At 53.2% G+C, this 16,875-nt stretch overlaps 1 protein-coding gene across 1 annotated transcript in view; it reads left to right on the forward strand.

Annotated features, from left to right (window-relative positions):
* MAPK8IP1 (mitogen-activated protein kinase 8 interacting protein 1) overlaps positions 1–16,875 on the forward strand; it is a 47,892-nt gene that overhangs the window by 20,956 nt on the left and 10,061 nt on the right. Inside the window, exons 3-5 of the mRNA XM_067557620.1 lie at positions 5,065–5,298; positions 12,556–12,637; positions 13,321–14,196. Coding sequence (XP_067413721.1) covers positions 5,065–5,298; positions 12,556–12,637; positions 13,321–14,196 — 1,192 coding nt within the window. The remainder of the gene's footprint in view (positions 1–5,064; positions 5,299–12,555; positions 12,638–13,320; positions 14,197–16,875) is intronic.

The following is a 16,875-nucleotide window of genomic DNA, read 5'->3' on the forward strand; positions in this document are numbered from 1 at the left end:
GATGGGGAACCAGTTGCAGAGGCTGAGACAGGAAATACAGCCAGGCTAGAGTTCAGTCACCGTAATCCTGCTCACTGCATATGGGTTTTGACTTGTTAAATAACTCTGTTGCCCCAAACCTGCCTCAGACATTGCTGAATACCACGCCCCCCTGCCTCGGAGAAGGGCATCCCTGGGTCTAAGTGGTGGCCCCGCATTTGAAACATTTGGGGTAAACAAACTGCCTCAATGTGTCAGCTAGTTTTGGGTGCTTCAGTTTTTAGGTGCAGAGCTAGAGACACGGGTCTGATTTTCAGAAGTGCTGGGCAGTGTGAAAGGAAAACAAGATGGGGTCTCTGTTTTTGCTGAAAACTGATTTTAAAAATGGCTGTAAAAAGCCTAAAATAAAAAATGTTCTTTTAATAGTTATTTAATCTTAAAATGTTTTAAAGTAATAAAATAGTTTAAAAGTCTAGACGCTAGTAAAAATAAAATGCAGAGAAAGATCTTGTAACTTAAATTTAAAAAGTTGCAAGTATTCAGTTAAAAAATTCCTAAATAATATTTTTTAGTATGTATGACCATAAAAACTGTGATGTGTAAAAACTTTATACCACCCTATAAATACAGTCAGTTTTTTAAAAGCAAGTGTCGTTCCTTACATTCAAAGAGACCACCTTCTTTACGTAAAGAATAAACTTTAACTTTGCTAAATCTGTTGTTTAGCTAATTCAAGACTATCCGCTGAGCAAAAAAACTTGTAAGTAAAAACCTCTAAGTTTTAAGTTCTTCCACAGCAGCCACAGCTCCCCTAGATTTCAGCCGCAGTTGAAAGTGTTGCCCTCTTGTTTCTCTGGTAATGCCTTGGAAAAGCAAAGCCATACTTCCCCTGTGTCACACCATTTGTTCCCTTATGATAACATTGTTGTACTCGGCACTGCCCTGTAGGTGGCAGCGGAGGCCAGGGGCAACAGCATGTGGGTAAGAGGACCCTGTCTGCAGGCCCAGGATGGGGCTGGTTAGTACTGCCTGTATCATAGGACCACCTTGCCAGTACAGCTGATGTTGGGATGGTGAGTACAGGATGCAGTTGCCTTTCTCAGGCTGCAGGGGATTACGCAGGGGGAGGGCTAAAGGGTAAAGCCTGGCTTATCATATTAGAAGGAATTACAGCTCTCGCGCTGCCATTTTGGAGCTGCTCAGCATTTCCTTCATAAATCCCACTTTATATAAAAATAAGCTGGAAAAATTGGCGCAGGGCCACTGGTCACAGCTACCATCATTAGGACCTTGAAGAAGCAGGCAGCAGCCCAGGACTGGGGGATGTGGACACCTACTCACAAGATTAGAGTGCAAGGGCGTTTGCTGTTTTACAGACCAGTTAGTTGTCGGACCTGTCTTTGTGCAGCACCCCACGAAATTACCCTGAATCTCCACTTGCAAGAACCCCTCTCTGGGGCTACAAGCAGCAGCAGCCTCACCTGTCTGTCTCCCCTGCTGCCTTAGGCCCCAAGCCAGCAATGACCACCATGCCTGCCCAGAGTCCCACAGACTTCAGTGGGGCACCACGTGGGTGCGTCTGCCTGTGTGGATCCGATTGCAGGACTGGGGCCTTAGTACTGACGGATGCTGGTTCTTTCAGACGTGCTGCTCTCACACTCATGTTTTCTTGTTTGGACTCCGTGGGCTCATGATCCATGCTGTTCCCCACCACTTCTGAGGCGAATCCCTCTGTGCATGGGAGTCAGATTGTGGAAAGGCCAAGCCTAGAGTGCAGTTCAAGGATCAAGGATGCTTTCCTGTTTGCTGTTCAGTGTTCCTCCCCATGACACTGCAGTGGGGCACAGAGACCTCTCCGTGGCCCCTGCCAATCCTGTGCAGGGCTTTATAGATTACATCTGGGCTGGTTTTCAGTGGGAGGCCAGAGTGATGCGTCCTCTGCAGGTGCTCACGTACTCCCTGCCAGACCTGAGCTCAGGAGGCTGAATTTCTCTGGTAACAGCTACCAGTATCAACAGCATAGACATTAGGGCAAAAGGCTCATCTTAGGTGTGTGTGATGGCAGCAGCTACTGCTATCAAAATTAATGGGAGGCTGGATCCTGGCAGAGACATGAAAGGCAAGAGGGATTGACTTTTGAAGCAAGAGGGAGGTGATGTTCATGGGGAAAGGGAAGCATTTAAAAGAACCCACTGCCACCATAAGGCCTCCCTGTATCCAGGGTGGCTGTTCTGAGGATGTCAGGTCTGGCTACAGCATTGGAGTCCGCTGGGTTCAGACTGCCTAAGGGCTCACCTTACCCCCTGAGGTCCCTGTGATCCATGGCAGCTACAGTCCTCTGGAGAGTGGAATTGTCAACCACAAGGGTGAGACCTGCGGTCACAGAGGTCTTTCTGCAGCTGTGGGACTCGCTCTTGGGAGGGGTCAGAAGAGCCATGAGTCTTGGCACTTTCAGAGCAGAACGAACTTGGCATTTGCACAAATAAAGGATGATGGGATGGGATAGATTAGGCCCAGAGGCTCCCCCTGCTGGAGGACTCAAGGTCCTGCCCCACCCATCCCAGGAAAGGAGCAGTAGAGGAGCCCTCCAAACAGTTGAGAGTGGCTGCAGGGGAAGCAGCCAATCAGAGCCCAGAAGGGCCATATAAAAAGGAACTGTAAGGCAGACCAGGCAGTTCCTTGCTGGAGCCAGAGGAGTGCATGTGGAACGCCTGGCTGATCAAAGGGAACTGCAGTGCCCTGGACAGCTCAGTCCTGGCAGGGAGTGAGAAAGAGCTCCTGGATGGCTGCTGGGCCTGAACCTCTGAGCTAAGGGTGAAGCATTGGTGATGGCTGGGCCTGTGGGGAAGTGGCCAAGGGAACTGAAAGCAGTTTTTTTAAAGGGACATAGTGGCATGTGGCTGCTATTCTTAGGGTCCCTGGGCTGGAACCCAGGGTAGTGGGTGGGCGTGGGTCCCCACCATAGGCCACTGGGGAAGTGGCCCTACAACTGGACAGTAATAAACCTCCTGAAGGGGATCTGTAGTACTTAGTGGCCCAGCTCTCCAGTGAAGAGGAAGGTGGAAACCACTGCCTCCAGGACCAAGCCCTGGAGGTTTGGCCCAGTACCAGGTCTGGGATTGTTTAAAGACTGCAGATGTGCCCAACCGGAAGAGGTGCTTGTGAGAGATGAACAAAAAGAGAATCCAACCAACTGGGTCAGAGAAACCAAGACAGGTTGTATTTATAGTTGTGGGGTGTTATGAGGCACTCTGATGCCCTGGTGATTGGCACCAATATGGATACCAAGACCGAAAACAAGAAGAAGCTCAATCTGTCCAATTTAACTATGTAACAACCAGGAGAGGGGGAGCAGACAGTTCACAAGTGCTTTGAAGGATGTAAGCATTCAGGAGGGAGAGTGTCACAAGGTGCCTGGCACCAGTAAATGAAGTAGGTCTAGTGCCCCTGTGCCAGAGCAGGTGCTCCCATTTGGCAAGGTAAGAGGGTGGGTCAGCAACTGGGGGCTGTAATGGATATGGGGGATACCCAGTGATGAAGGGACATTGGGCAAAAGAGGGACCTGGCGGTGGATGGAGTCCCAGGGAGTCTGAGCCGACTTGTTCAGTCAGGAAGGGTGGAAGTGAGCTACCAGGGGTTTGGGGGAGTCCTGGAAAGAAGCAGAAGGCGTTTCCTGGGAGAAGGCTGAAGGCAGAGGCGCAGCAGAGAAGCTGATCTGCTGGCATCTCCAGGGTCAGCGAGCTGGACCAAGAGGAACCATGAGGGGGCCAGGGGAGTGAGGGATGCCCCCAGCAAAGAGGCTGTGGGGGTTCCTGCTGCAAAGACGGGGGGTTGCACTCCAGCTGGAACGGCTGGAACAGCTGTCCTGGTACAAGGGCAGGGCAGGACACCAGGGCTGTGCTGGAGACCCCTGGTGAGGGGAGGGCAGTGAGGGCTGCATGTTGGACTATGCTGGGGGAAACGTGCACTGTGGTTGTGGGACTTCTGTTTATGGTTTCTATGCATGGGGCTTTTGTAAGAAATGAACCTCACAAGGGCTATGTTTAGACTTGGGAAGACTGGGCACGATTTCTGGGGACTCAGAAGGAGGGAAACTGAGGCAGGTGCACTTATTGGGCCATGGCCTGCTGCATGAGGGTGCTGTGGATAGGGCCGCCCTTCTGACAGAGAGGAATTATTTATATATTTAGTTGCATCCATAGATGCACAACAGATTGTAGGTATCTACCCCAGGCCAGGCTGCCTGTACTAATATTTAAAATCCAGTTCTTACCATGTACAGCCCCATCAGTTTCACCAAAGCCCCTTCCTAAAGAGACAATGGAAACATTCTACTGCTGACAGCCCAAAAGCTGGGAACGAGCTCTGCTGTGCCCCAGACCGATGTGGGCTCTTTAACAGGATACGTAAAGGCACGGCTAGCAGAATGGGGTGAAATGGAGGAAAGGAAGCTCTCAGGAGATGCTTTATGGTAGTGAAATGTGAGAGTCTGGAACAGTCTCCCGGGGGAAGGGGTGGCGGTGCCATCAGACTGGGACAGCAGAGTCTTGGGGAATCGACCGTAGGAACCAGTCCCGCCTGGGTCCTGAGAGGAGGAGCTGCTGAACTAATAGGATCTTTCTGCTGTCTGTGATTCTCTCTGCAGAGTGACAGAGGGACTGACTTTCAAACTGTGTGTTTCAGGTGTAACCTGCGTTTCTCGTGGTATCAGCCAGTGCAATCTTAGTGCCTGTGTGTCCCTCCCTCCCTGCCAATGGCACTTATGCTTGTCATGAACCGGAGAATAGCCATGATGCTCAGTTGTAGCTGCTGTGGGGAGCTGAAGCGACTGGGTTAATAAAGAAGCTGTGCCAGTGCCCCTATGCCTGCTGAGGGGGAACAGGGAAACCTTTGCTTTTAGGTGGTCTTGGAGACTTGAATATTTTTTCCTGTCCCCTTAAACATAAAAGGCAGCTCAGCATGGACTTGCTGCTGCTGCATCCCAGCTCAGGCTCTCTCCCTCCTTCCCTCAGAGGCTGATGTGATGTGATGCGACTGCCCGACCTTCCCACCCAGTCTCATGATTCTGTCTCTTAATCCTCCCAGAGCCATGTGAGCCTGCAGACCAATAGCGGCCTGGGGGTGGGCGGCGGGGAGGCGAGCCGGCTCCAGGCAGAGATGCTTCAGCTGGACCTGATCGATGCTGCCGGGGAGACCTCTGCCGAAGAGGAAACCGCCTCTGAGCCGCTCAAGAAGGAGCCCCTGCCTGTAACCATGGATACCTACAGACCCAAGCGGCCCACAACTCTCAACCTCTTCCCACAGGTGCCTCGGACCCAGGTAAATCTGGATTGGAGAATTTCCAGGTGACGAGGGGGGCCTAGAACCTAGGGTGATGGGTGCATTTTAAAGCCCCCTCTCTCTTTGCCTATCCCCTGCGTCCCTAGGGATTGCAGGGAGCATTCTCAACCTCCCAATGTTCCCAGATGCCAGTTATCTCCTTGGGCCTCCGGCAAGCTGAGCAGTGGCAGTAGCAATTGGGGAGGTGAGAGCTGCTGGGTGGGATTGGGCCGAACTGCAGCCTGTGTAACTCAGCCCCTGGTGTGGGGTGAAGAGGGGGGTTAATCCCTTTCCCCAGGGGCTTTTGTTTGGGATGACAACTCAGCTAGTGAATGGAAGTGGCTGAAACCATGAGAGTGATGGGCAGGCAGAAGGTGGGGGCGGGGGTTGAAATCTCCCCTTCTGTTGGGTTGTAGGCATAGAATGGCAGAAGAGTCGCACGTCCGTCTCCTCTGAGGTTACTCGTTAACACCCCTGTCGTTAGGTGAGGCTTGGAGGGATACAGTGCCCCTGGCTGAGATTCCCAGCAAGCATTCCAAGAGGGCAGCACCAGGATGCTGGCCTGGGAGAGATGCTGTTACTGTGGGGTTGTCCAGGGTCACTTTGTCCTACTGACCCTTAGAAATCAACATCTGGAGAGCAGGAGACAGTGATGGCTCTGGGTGAGTCACCCCAGGACAGTGATGGAGGCCTGGGTGTGTGGGGGGACTGGTAAGGTAGGGAGTGATGGGGCAGGAGTGCTGGTGTGACAGAGGCAAAGACTCTGGGGGTAGAGGTGGATCTTGAGAGGAGGTAGATGGGGACGTAGCCATGGCAGGTCAATCTAGTGGCGGAGAAGAGTTTGTGGGGTTTGGGGATAGAAGGGTCTGAGAAGCCTGGAGTTGGTGTGGAGCAGCTTTGGGAGGCCACAGGGGAGAGCTTCAGTAAATGAGGCATGAAGTGAGAAATCTATGAATGAGCCATTGAGCAGCGTGTGCTGGGCCAGTGGCAGGAGCGGGAGCCATCCGGGAGGCTATGCGTTGCAGGGGGAAACAGGATGCTCCCAGCCAGAGCAAGAGGATGGACGGTTCAGCTGGAGACTGGAGATAGGCTATCTCCCCTGCCTGCTCTCAGAGGGTAAGCAGGGTCCAGCCTGGCCAGGCTGTGGATAGGAGAGCTCATAAGAGTGAACATTCAGGGCTGCTGCAGGTAGTGTGGGTGACTCGGTCGGGGATGTTTGCTCCTCTGAGTTAATGCTGACACCCATGCCCCAGCACAGTGCTAGAAGGTGCTGTGTTGGGGCTTTCTTCTGAGTGAGACAGGAACCCGAGGGTACCTGACCTGATTCCATTCTGCCTCCCTAAATCCCCCCTGCAGCTTCACTTAGACAGAAGATTCTTCTTCACTTCCTCTTCTGTGCAGCGCTGAGGGGGGCTGCTTTTCAGTGCTGTGTGTAATGCTTGTGGGCACTGGCAGGAATCCCTTCACTCGTCTATCTGCTGCGGAGTTTGCAAAGCAGTGAATGGTGCGATACATACGGACGGCTATTTTTAACATTCTCTGGTGTTGAGATGTGACTTCTTTTGCCAAGTAAGAGGATTTTCCTCTTGGTGACGTTCAGCTGAGGAGAATGAAATGAGAGGCAGGTATTTCTGTGTGGCAGATGGGGAAGAGTCAGTAGGTATGCATAAAACTGGCAGCTGATCTGAAATCTCCAGTTGAGGAACTGGGGAGCGGGGAAGATGGGAGAGGAGAAAGGACCAAGCTAGAGCTCCCCAGCCATAGAGTGGGCCAGCTAGGAGCTGTCGCTGATGGCAGAGGAGAAGCAGGCTGAATTGAGATGGCATGGGACTCAGGAAGGTGGGAGACCTTTACAGGACAGGTGATGCCAGAATGGGCAGAAGTGCTGGAGACTGGGGGGCTGTGCTGGAAGTAGGAAGAGGAGGTGTGGTAACCACAGAGCTACAGGAGCTGGCTGCCATTCTGGAGTGGAACCAAGTAGCAAACCCTTGGTAGAGAGGAAGGTGAGCTAAGATAGAGATGGAGCAAGCAGAGGGCACCAGAGAGGGAGTGAGGAGATGAAGCTGAGTCTTAGCAGCTCAGGGGAGAGGACTAGGTCTCTGGAGGGGAATGCCCTGCTCTCCTGTTAGCTTAGGGCTGGGAGGTGTGTTCAGCTCCTCTTCCACCCTCTGAATCAGGAAGTTTCATCCAGGAAGCAGGTCCCTGGGGAAATTCCAGGACAATGGCTTTGGAGAGAGAGACAGATGCGGAGGGGGTAGGAGCCAGACGGGTGGGAGTGTGTGAGGAAAGAGGGGTTGGGGGCAGGAGCCAAGTGGGTCGGTAGGAATGTCTGGGGGGAGAAGATGGGTGCCTGGAGGTGGGAGGAGGACGGATAGGATCGGGGGTTAGGGCGGGTGTGTACAGTGGGGCGGGGTTGGCTGGGGTGAGGAGTGTCTGTGGCTGAAAGGCCCTATTGAACTGGCTGACCTCCCTGGCTGTTGAATACTTTATGATGCTGTTGCTCTCCATTGTGTTGCAAAGAGTCACCAGGGCTGAGTCATCTCCCCCAGAATATGGGTTGGAACTTGCCCCCAGTTCTGCTCCTGTTCCCCCTCTTCACTGGTACATCTAGGCAACTGGGCCTGGCTGCCCGCAGAGGAGCTGTGAAGATTGTACTGTGGAGGGGTGGGGGGACCTTTGTCCAGGAAGGGCCCTTCACGCCAGGCTAGGGGTTGGGGGCTGCCTCCTTGGCTTTTCACTGAGGGAAAACTGTAAGTGGAGCCATCTGCATCTCTGGGGGCTGGATATCTCTGCTCCTTTTGGTCTTGTCCAGGAGCAGTGCTGGCCTCCAACCTGGCTGGCCAGCATGTCCTTCCCACTTGAGGCAGGGGGAGGAGCGGGTCTCCTGGCCAGTCAGGCTTGCAGGCACACTCCTCTCCAAGCAGCTCTTGCCGTCTTTCAGAGCAACTGCACGTGGTCCTGTGCATGTGGAGCTGCCAGATGGACAGACAAATGCAGAGCCCCATGTGCCTGGCAGTGACAGCTGGGACCTGCTGTAATCCTTTCAGGCCCTGTGTCCGCAAACAGGCTTGCGAGAGTACGAATCTGAGTGTCACATCCTGGTTAGGTGCTGCTGGCACAGGGCAGCTTTGACGGGCACTGCTGTGCGGAAGCTGGCACGGTGGGCTTCTTGTTACAGCAAAAGGACAATAAATGTAGACACAGCACCCTAGTGAAGGGGGGTGGGATGTTGGTGCAGAGAGGATGGCTGGGGGGCAGAAGAGAGTAACAGCTGAATGGGAGGGGGAACCTCTTTGTTGCGGTGTGTGCGCCTCTAACAATAGGATAATGCTTCCTCCCAGCACCTGCTGTTACACAGAGTAGAGCAAGTGGAAGTGAGAGTCACCGTGGGAAGGAGAGATTTCTCCTTCACTTTCACTTCCTCCTCCTTGGATTTGCCATTATAACCTCTTTGTTAGGGGCAGCAGCCACCATTTGCCCGGAAAATACTACCGTCTCTGATTAGCAACTCTAGTCGATGCGTCAGGTCTTCCCCTGGAGTTGGCTGGGGCTGGGAGTGCGTGTGTCACTCAGCGATTCAGTAGGTTGATTGGATCAGAAGTGCAAACGCAAGTTCAGAGTGTAGTTCTAGTCTGGAACGGGACTCTGGGTAACTCTACACTGCAATCACAGGGTGTGATTGCACTTGTGTAGACATGCCAAGCTAGCCTTTATCTTACTAGCTTGGATACTGGAGCAGTGAAGCCATGATAGCGCAGGCTTCAGCGTGGGCCAGCTACCGGAATAATTGTCCGGGGTTCCGGGTGGCTTGTACTGCCATGTTGAAGCCTATGCTGCCAGTGAAGTCTCCCGAGCCTGCAGTCACACAGTGTGACTGCAATATACACATACCACCTGTACGGATGGCCCTTTCTTTCCCCACGACCCTGCTCCCCCATGTGTGTATGTGTGCTGGAGTCAGAGCTGCTCACTTCCGTGACTAAAATACATTCTGAGTGCTCTTTCCTCTTGTTAGCCCCGCAGAGCCTATCTAGCTGCGAAGGCGGGAAGCTCTGTCCTCTGCACACATCAGCAGCATTTTTGTTGTTCTCTTCTGGTGACGGAACCTGTATTATGAGTTGCTGAATGTGACCTGGAGAGAGCCCAGCTTGGATCCCAGATCCCAAGGGGAGCATGTGGTGTGGGCAGTGAGGAAGAACGCCCTTTTCTTTGCAGTCTGGGCCCATGCGATCTGGAGTCACTAATCATGGAATTTGATTGTCACTTGTATAGAGTCATTCTTGGAAGCCGAACTGCCCTTGGAGGTGTTACAGATCAGACAAAAGATTGTGATTGTAAAAGCACATGGCTTCACTGGCACTGAAGAGGGGCTGCAGCTCCCAATGAGAAAGTTACACTGGGGAACCAGAAGATCTGCAGGCAAATAGCACTTGTTCTCAGCCTCTGTCCATCCCTCCAGCTGCACAAGGCTGTCATCTCTCTCCATTCCATCCTAATCATAGGTTTAATAGGTGTGCCTATCCTGGGGCCGCTGTGCGAGCTGCCTGCATTTTTCCATGCTGGATTTGCTGCATCGGGCCTGGGATCCTTACCACAAGGGGCCCTGCATGCTCTTATAGTTCCCTGGCCAGCTCATGCACTGCTGGAGACGGGGCTGGGAGCTGCTTTCTTCTCTGCAGCCAGGTCTGTCCCTCTGGGCACAGTGTGCAGGAATCCTGGCAGAAGTGGTCACTATGGCAGCTTGGCTGGCTGAGATCCCATTCTGGCAAGTGACTGGGAGCTGCAATGAGGCAAATGGGGACACTTAGTTCTTTGCACTGGCATGAGCGGGGCTTCTGGGGTTATGTTGGCAGCCTGCACTAGCCCTTCCTAGGCAGACTCTCTGAGCTAGGAAATCCCTAACAAATATGAGTCCCTCTCCTGGAGGGAGGCAAGGACTGTTAGGAGGATCAGCAAACCCTGATGAGGGCAGAGAAAATCCAAAGGGCCCCAGAGAGGTCAGACACACAGACTGGGAAACAACTAAGTAAGACACAGCCTGGGGCAATATAGATCCTGCAGCTGGGGAAAAATAACCCCAAACCTCAATGGGAGGGGAACCCTGGGAGCAGAAATGGCTGAGGCAGACTCGGGGGTTAGGGTGAAGCAAACAGGGCAGGAGTTTACAATGAAATGGCTGCACAACACCCGTGATATTCTGGGGGCTGGGTTGCTAAGTCCTCAGTCCCAGAGCAGGGAAGGGCCAGTCCTCCTTTGGAAAGACCTCTCCTCAGATCCTGCTCTCAGTGTTGGGGCCCTCAGTCCCAGAGAGCTCACACCTGGGGCTGGAGGGGTCAATTTACGAGACGAGATTAATAAAGCTCTGTCTAGGCTGGCTCAGCGATGACTAAACGTGGAGGGGGAAGGTGATGTTTTCAGGTGTCTGAGGTATGTAAACCCCAAGGAGGGGAAGGGATCGTCAGGGCAATACACTGAGGTGTAACTAGAGGGATGGGGTGAGGCAAAGGAGATATTTTGGTTGAACCGTGGGGGATGTCTTCTCAGTGAGACATGGATGAGTCTACAGAGGATGGGGTGGGACCCACAATGCCAGACTGGGACAGAGCCCTAGAGAAGGTGATGGAGGGACTAGATGGGTCATTGGTCTGCTCTGGCACAGAAGGGAGAGGGGTACCAGACTGGATGGTCTGTCTCCCTGTTCACTGGGGGTATGTCCACCCTGCAACTGGGAGCGAGCCCCCTCACCTGGGTAGACAGACTCAGGTGTGCTAAAAATAGCGGTGTGGACACGGAGGCACTGGCAGAGGCTCAGGCTAGCCACCCAAGCTTGGACCTAGGGGCTAGGGTGGCTTGAGCTCTGGTGGCTAGCCTGAGCTGCCGCTGGTGCTGCACCGTGCACACTGCTGTTTATAGCACACTAGCCCAGCCTTGCTCGTGTGCGTCTGTCTGCCCAGGCTGGGAAAGCTTGCTCCCAGCTGCAGTCTAGACATACTCTAGTGCCCTCAGAATTTGTCCGCTAATGCCTGGAAGCAGCTGATGGGGTTTGTGGGATCTGGCTGCTCTCAGGGTTTCTCTAGCTCTGCCAGGAACACTCAGGAGTAGCAACTGCAGGATGATTAATGCCCGGTACCGGCTTGATTCTCTGAATGGACCCTCACAGAGGCCATGTCTACACTGGGAAAATGCAACAGGTCCCCCCTAGAATTAACCATGACCAGCTCACATGTTTTAAACATGCCTGCCTTGTCCACAGTGAGGGCAAAATTGGGTTCAACATCACATTAGTTAAGACACCACAATTATGACATTTTCTAACATGATGCAGTTTCCCTGCAGACTAGGCCAGAAAGACCAGGTCCTGGGGCAGGAGCAGAACAGAGTGACCTCTGCAGCCCTCATATCCCGTGTGGGATAGGCAGTGGGGCAGCTATGTTGCGAAATGTTGGTCTTGGCGATAGCAGGTCATTTTTCTCATGCCTGGTCTGCTGTGATGGGAGCAGAGCATATGGACGTTGTGCTGGCTGTGCCCTGGAGAGAGAAGGGACACCGCAGAGGGCCAGAAGCAGTGCCTGCCATGCTCACAAGCATTTCTATTGGCACTCTGTGCCCAATGACATTGAAGGGCCTGTACTTCCTGTGCCACATACCCAGCATCTAGAGCTTCTCATGCCAAGCACTGCCAGATGCGTGACCTGTCCCCTGACGTTCACCAGCCAGGGAGTTAATGTGCCTCTCATTAGTGGTTCTAGGCTGCTAGAATTCATGAGCTCCCTGGGTAACATGGACAGTGAAGATTGCAAAGCGAACATGGGGAGAAACCGCGCATGCAGGTGAGAGTCCACGCACACAATGTGTAGATGACAAATCATAGGCAGGTGCAAGGCTTGCTCGGGATTTTCCTGCAGAAGGAAAACAAAATCTGTGTGGGTCTCTGGGGCTGTACCCTGAGTCCACTCTAGGGTTGGGATACAAAAATCCAGATCAGGTTCTTTCTCATAGTTCATGGCTCATTCCCTCCTGTGCCTTGGGTTAGCACCCAAATTACTGCCCAGACTTTCCCAGCAGCAGCAGCTGCAGCTGGGATTAGCTGGTGGATCCCCCTGAGCAGCCAGATCCCCTGATGCACATGGAGAATAGCTGGCTGCTGTGGGGGGAGGCTGGGGCGGCGGAGTGGTGGGCTGGGGGAGAGACAGGGCGTCTTTGTGCCATGCGCTGTTTACTGTTCCAGCTACAAGGCAGCTTTGTTCTTCTCTGCAGGACACTCTGAATAACAACTCTCTAGGGAAAAAGCACAGTTGGCAGGAGCGGGTGTCCCGGTCGTCATCCCCCCTGAAAACTGGTAAGTCCTAGGCCCTCAGCAGGAGGCAGCTTCTCTCACTTTCTCCAGTTTCCCTTTCCATCTCCCGGCAGTTCCTCCAGTGCCTGGATCTCAGAGGAGCAACTGCAGGCCTGCACCCTCCCAGTGCCCCTTCCCTCTGGCCTGTGCCCAGAGAGGTGGGTGCTGCACTGATTCACAGGCGGCTGGAGGCACATTCGGACAGCTGGGAGTTGAAAAGGCCAGCCCCCTTTTACTGGGTCCCTGTCCCCACCTGGTAAGGTCCTTCCTTTCCTGGTGTCCTGGGAGGCTGTGTGACATTCCTGCTTGGATCAAAATTGAGACATGGGTTTTCCTGAGGCGTTTTTGTAGCAACCTTGGAGCATGAATAGCTTCTCTGGGGGTGGCGATCAGGGGGCAGAGCCCAGGGAAAGTTCCTGTTCCTACTGCAGCATATGGATATGCAGGAGGGTAATTTGAATATTGTGCAGTTGGCATGGGATATAGGCTCAGCAGGAAACTCTGCTCAGGCCCATTACCTCAGTCCCAGCCCCTGGGTGGTGGGGCTGGTGGCAGCTGTCACTGCAGATGTTTTGGGTGTGTCCTCACTTTGTATCCCAGCACAGAGTGCTCCTAGGCCGCTTGTGCTCTGGATTGGATGGGTTGATGTTGCTCTTTTTCTTTCTCCCTCTTGCCCACCCCCCCAGGTGAGCAGACCCCTCCCCATGACCACGTTTGCCTAAGTGATGAGGTCAATCACCAAAACAGCACAACCTCCACCAAAGATCGGGGCACGTCCACGGAGAGCCCCTGCCGGCGCCCGGCTGCCACACAGATTGCCCCTGCCTGTGTCGCCTCCTCCCGGGTGCCTGAGAAGCACCAGTCTGCCGGCCGGCTCCCACCCCACAACCCCAGTGTGGTGGTGGTGACAAGGGGACCAGAAGCCCACCGGGACCGCATCCGCTACCAGACGGACGTGAGGCTAGAGGCCACCGAGGAGATCTACCTGACACCGGTGCAGAAGAACTCGGATCCACTGGAGCCTGAGAAGCCCTTCCTGTCGCAGTCCAGTGAGACCCGCATGTCCATCAGTTCCGACATTGACGCCTCTAGCTACCCCGCACTGACGGGGAAGCCCAACCCCTCCATCAGCGAGGAGGACGAGGTGCTGGACTACATGTCCTCACCCGACAAGATGAGCCTGCCCAGGACCTCGTGCAGTAGCAGCAGCAATGGTGGCTACCGGCACAGGCACAGCCTCCAGCGAGCGTCAGTGAGCTCAGACACCAGTGCCCTCTCATACGACTCGGTCAAATACACCCTGGTGGTGGATGAGAACGTGCAGCTGGAGCTAGTCAGCCTGAAGCAGTGCTACTCGGGGTACAGCGACGAGAGCGACTCAGCGACCGTCTACGACAACTGCGTCTCCTCGCCCTACGAGTCGGCCATCGGCGAGGAGTATGAGGAGGATGCGCTGAAGCGTGATTCGGTCTGCCTGTCTGAGGACTCCACCCCTGAGGCTGACATCCACTTCTCCAAGAAGTTCCTCAACGTCTTCATGAGCGGCCGGTCACGTTCCTCTAGTGAGTATTGGGCCTCGGGGTGGGGGACTCAACATAGATGGGGCTCCTCCTCCAGTGAGTGCTGGGCCTGGGGGAGGTCGAAGGGGGTCTATAACTGTACTGCAAAATGACCCTGGTTCCCTCCCACCTCCAAGAGCCTGTGTGGCTCACCCTGCTGTGTGTCCTGGTTGCTTCTGCCTATATGAGGCAGTATGAGGGAGGAGATTTCCAGAGGGCACAGGCCCCAGTTTTTCCTGCTGTGGTCTCTGATTTCTGTGTTTATGTCCCTGGGTCAATGAGGCTGTAGTGACTGCAGAAACCCGTTGGGCTGTGGGCAGCAGCTGGTGAGGGCTGGTGTTGACACCTGGAACCAGCATCGCTGCCTTTGTCCAGCCCAGAGTTTAGGACCAAGCCCAGCCAGGCCCCTCAGTGTGAGGCAGGGCCTCATTTTTTCCCAGGACAGCAGCAAATCTCATTGGTTGTCAAAGTTTGTCAGAGCCCCAAGCATCTCCCATCTTTCCACATGCAGCCTCGAGGTCTCTGGCCCCTGTTCAATGGGTGTACCCCATCTCTGAGAAACAGTGAACTTGTAATGTTTCTGTGCCATACAGCACGCTTTTTCTAGTCAGCCATAAACCCTCCACTTTCCTGATTGATGTTCTTCCATCACTTTATTAGTAGTTTTCATAGTGTCATGACCGTAGTTATTCAGCTGCTCAGCCAAATCGGAGAAAAGTATTTCAGCTCCTGGACACACATCTCTGGTGCCATCCAGTTCTGCTCTCATGCACGGTATGAGGTACATATCAGCAATAAGGCCCAGATCATCTCTGTCCAAGTGAATTGCCACAATGTCCAGTATATCCCAACCCCTTAAATCACTGGTTAGGCACTGCAGAATGGCCAAAACCTGATGCCAATGCAGGCCACCTCTCTCCACCTAGATCAGCCTGTAGTCAGCAGTCATGGTGTACTCCTTTCTCTCTTGCAAACATAAGAAATCACCCAGAGTCCACATGTTGGTGACCCTTTTTCTTAGTGGTCAAGGCACCGGCACTCTCAGTTCAACAAACTCTGTGGTAAATGTCTTTGGAAACCACATTCATCTGCCCCAAGATCAGGAAGTAGTCACTCCCCTCCTTCCCCCCTGCCCCAGCTCCCCCAGGAGCTAGTAAAATACAGATTTTCCTCAAACTACCAAACCACGGCTTGCCTACATCCGCCATCTTCATTTCTTGCCCTCTGTACAGCTGCAACCCCAGTCCCTGTCTCCCCACACACAAAGCCCTGTATCTGTGGCCCCTCCCCACCTGAACAACACATTTTTTATTAGGCTGGCTGCTGACTATTCTGCTGTATTCACAGTAAACCTCCACATAAAATAAATACATATTCTGTTATAACAGAGACAACTTGCAGCAAGCAATATGAGTTAAGTGCACAGGGCACAAAGGCTCAGACTAGGAACATTGATGGTAGGGGGCACATTCCCTCAAGCTACCAGGCAAGCATACCGTGGCTGCACAGAAACCGTTTGAGTCATTTGTTTTTTTTATTGGTGCGAGTGCACTGGAAACCTTCCAGACTGTAGATCTACCCAGGTGAAGATGTGAACACGCTCTTAAATGTTGTTCACAGTTTAGGTCCCCCCAAAAATTTAGTGGGTGCCATAGACTATGTTGGGTAAAAAGTGACCGATTGAGACCCTTTCAACCCACATCACAGCACCAGTGTCCTCTCTAGCTCTGCACAAACAAACAAAATCAATCTAGAAACGTTTTGAAAAATTGCTATTTTTTTGGTGGTGGTAGACGAGGGGCTTATATCTCTAGAACCCCTGGCTCAAATGGCTTCAACTTTGGATCATTAACCCTACTTTGTGCTCCCATGAGGCACAGCAAATTTCAAGAAGATCCATACTCCTTTGGGGATTTTAGAGCACTTAGGAACATTGTCCTTTAAACAGGAAGGATAGAGGGACAGGGCTCCTGTACACATCCATTCACAGCACAGGAGGGCTCTGGAGATGGTCGATTCATCTCAATGTGATGTTCTTAAATGAATGAGAACACCCCATGAAGGTGAATACCTCCTGAGACAATAGCTCTGAGAGATATGTACTGCTCCATTCATCTCAATGGATGTTCCCATACCCTCCTGAGTGCTTTAAAGTCTGTGATATGTATGAAGTATGATTGTTCTCAGCTCCCTAGGGGGCAGGGACTTCCCTAGCTCACAGGGAGGAAGCACCAGACCTTCCAAAAAGGGCAACAACCCCCAAGACCTGGTTCACCCCCTCCAGAGACAGACACATGTGGGGAGCAGTGAAAGGGGCTCAGGTATCTCAGAAAGGCAAGACTCCCCATATCCCAGTTCCTATGAGAGGGGCTCAGATCACCCTAGAAGTGCAGGAGCCCCCCTCCACTCCTGAGATCTGGACGCACGCACACACACACATGGGAAGGCAGAATGTGGAGCTGACAGGTGCCCCGTCCCTATTCTCCTCACAGCTCCGTCTCTGTCTCACATCCCTTTATCCAATGTCCCATCCCTCCTCCTCCAAACCCTATGCCTCCATCACCTAAGCCCCCAACCTCTCTTCTCTCCTCTATCACCCATCCCCATTTATCCCATAATCTCCCTCCCCTCACGGCAGTCCCAAACCACTTTCCCCCTATTTCTCCACTCCTCTACCGCATA

The sequence above is a fragment of the Emydura macquarii genome, unplaced genomic scaffold, assembly GCF_026122565.2.
Source record: "Emydura macquarii macquarii isolate MOO-44397 ecotype Brisbane River unplaced genomic scaffold, CSIRO-AGI_Emac_v2 contig_1876, whole genome shotgun sequence".
NCBI lineage: Eukaryota > Metazoa > Chordata > Testudines > Chelidae > Emydura > Emydura macquarii.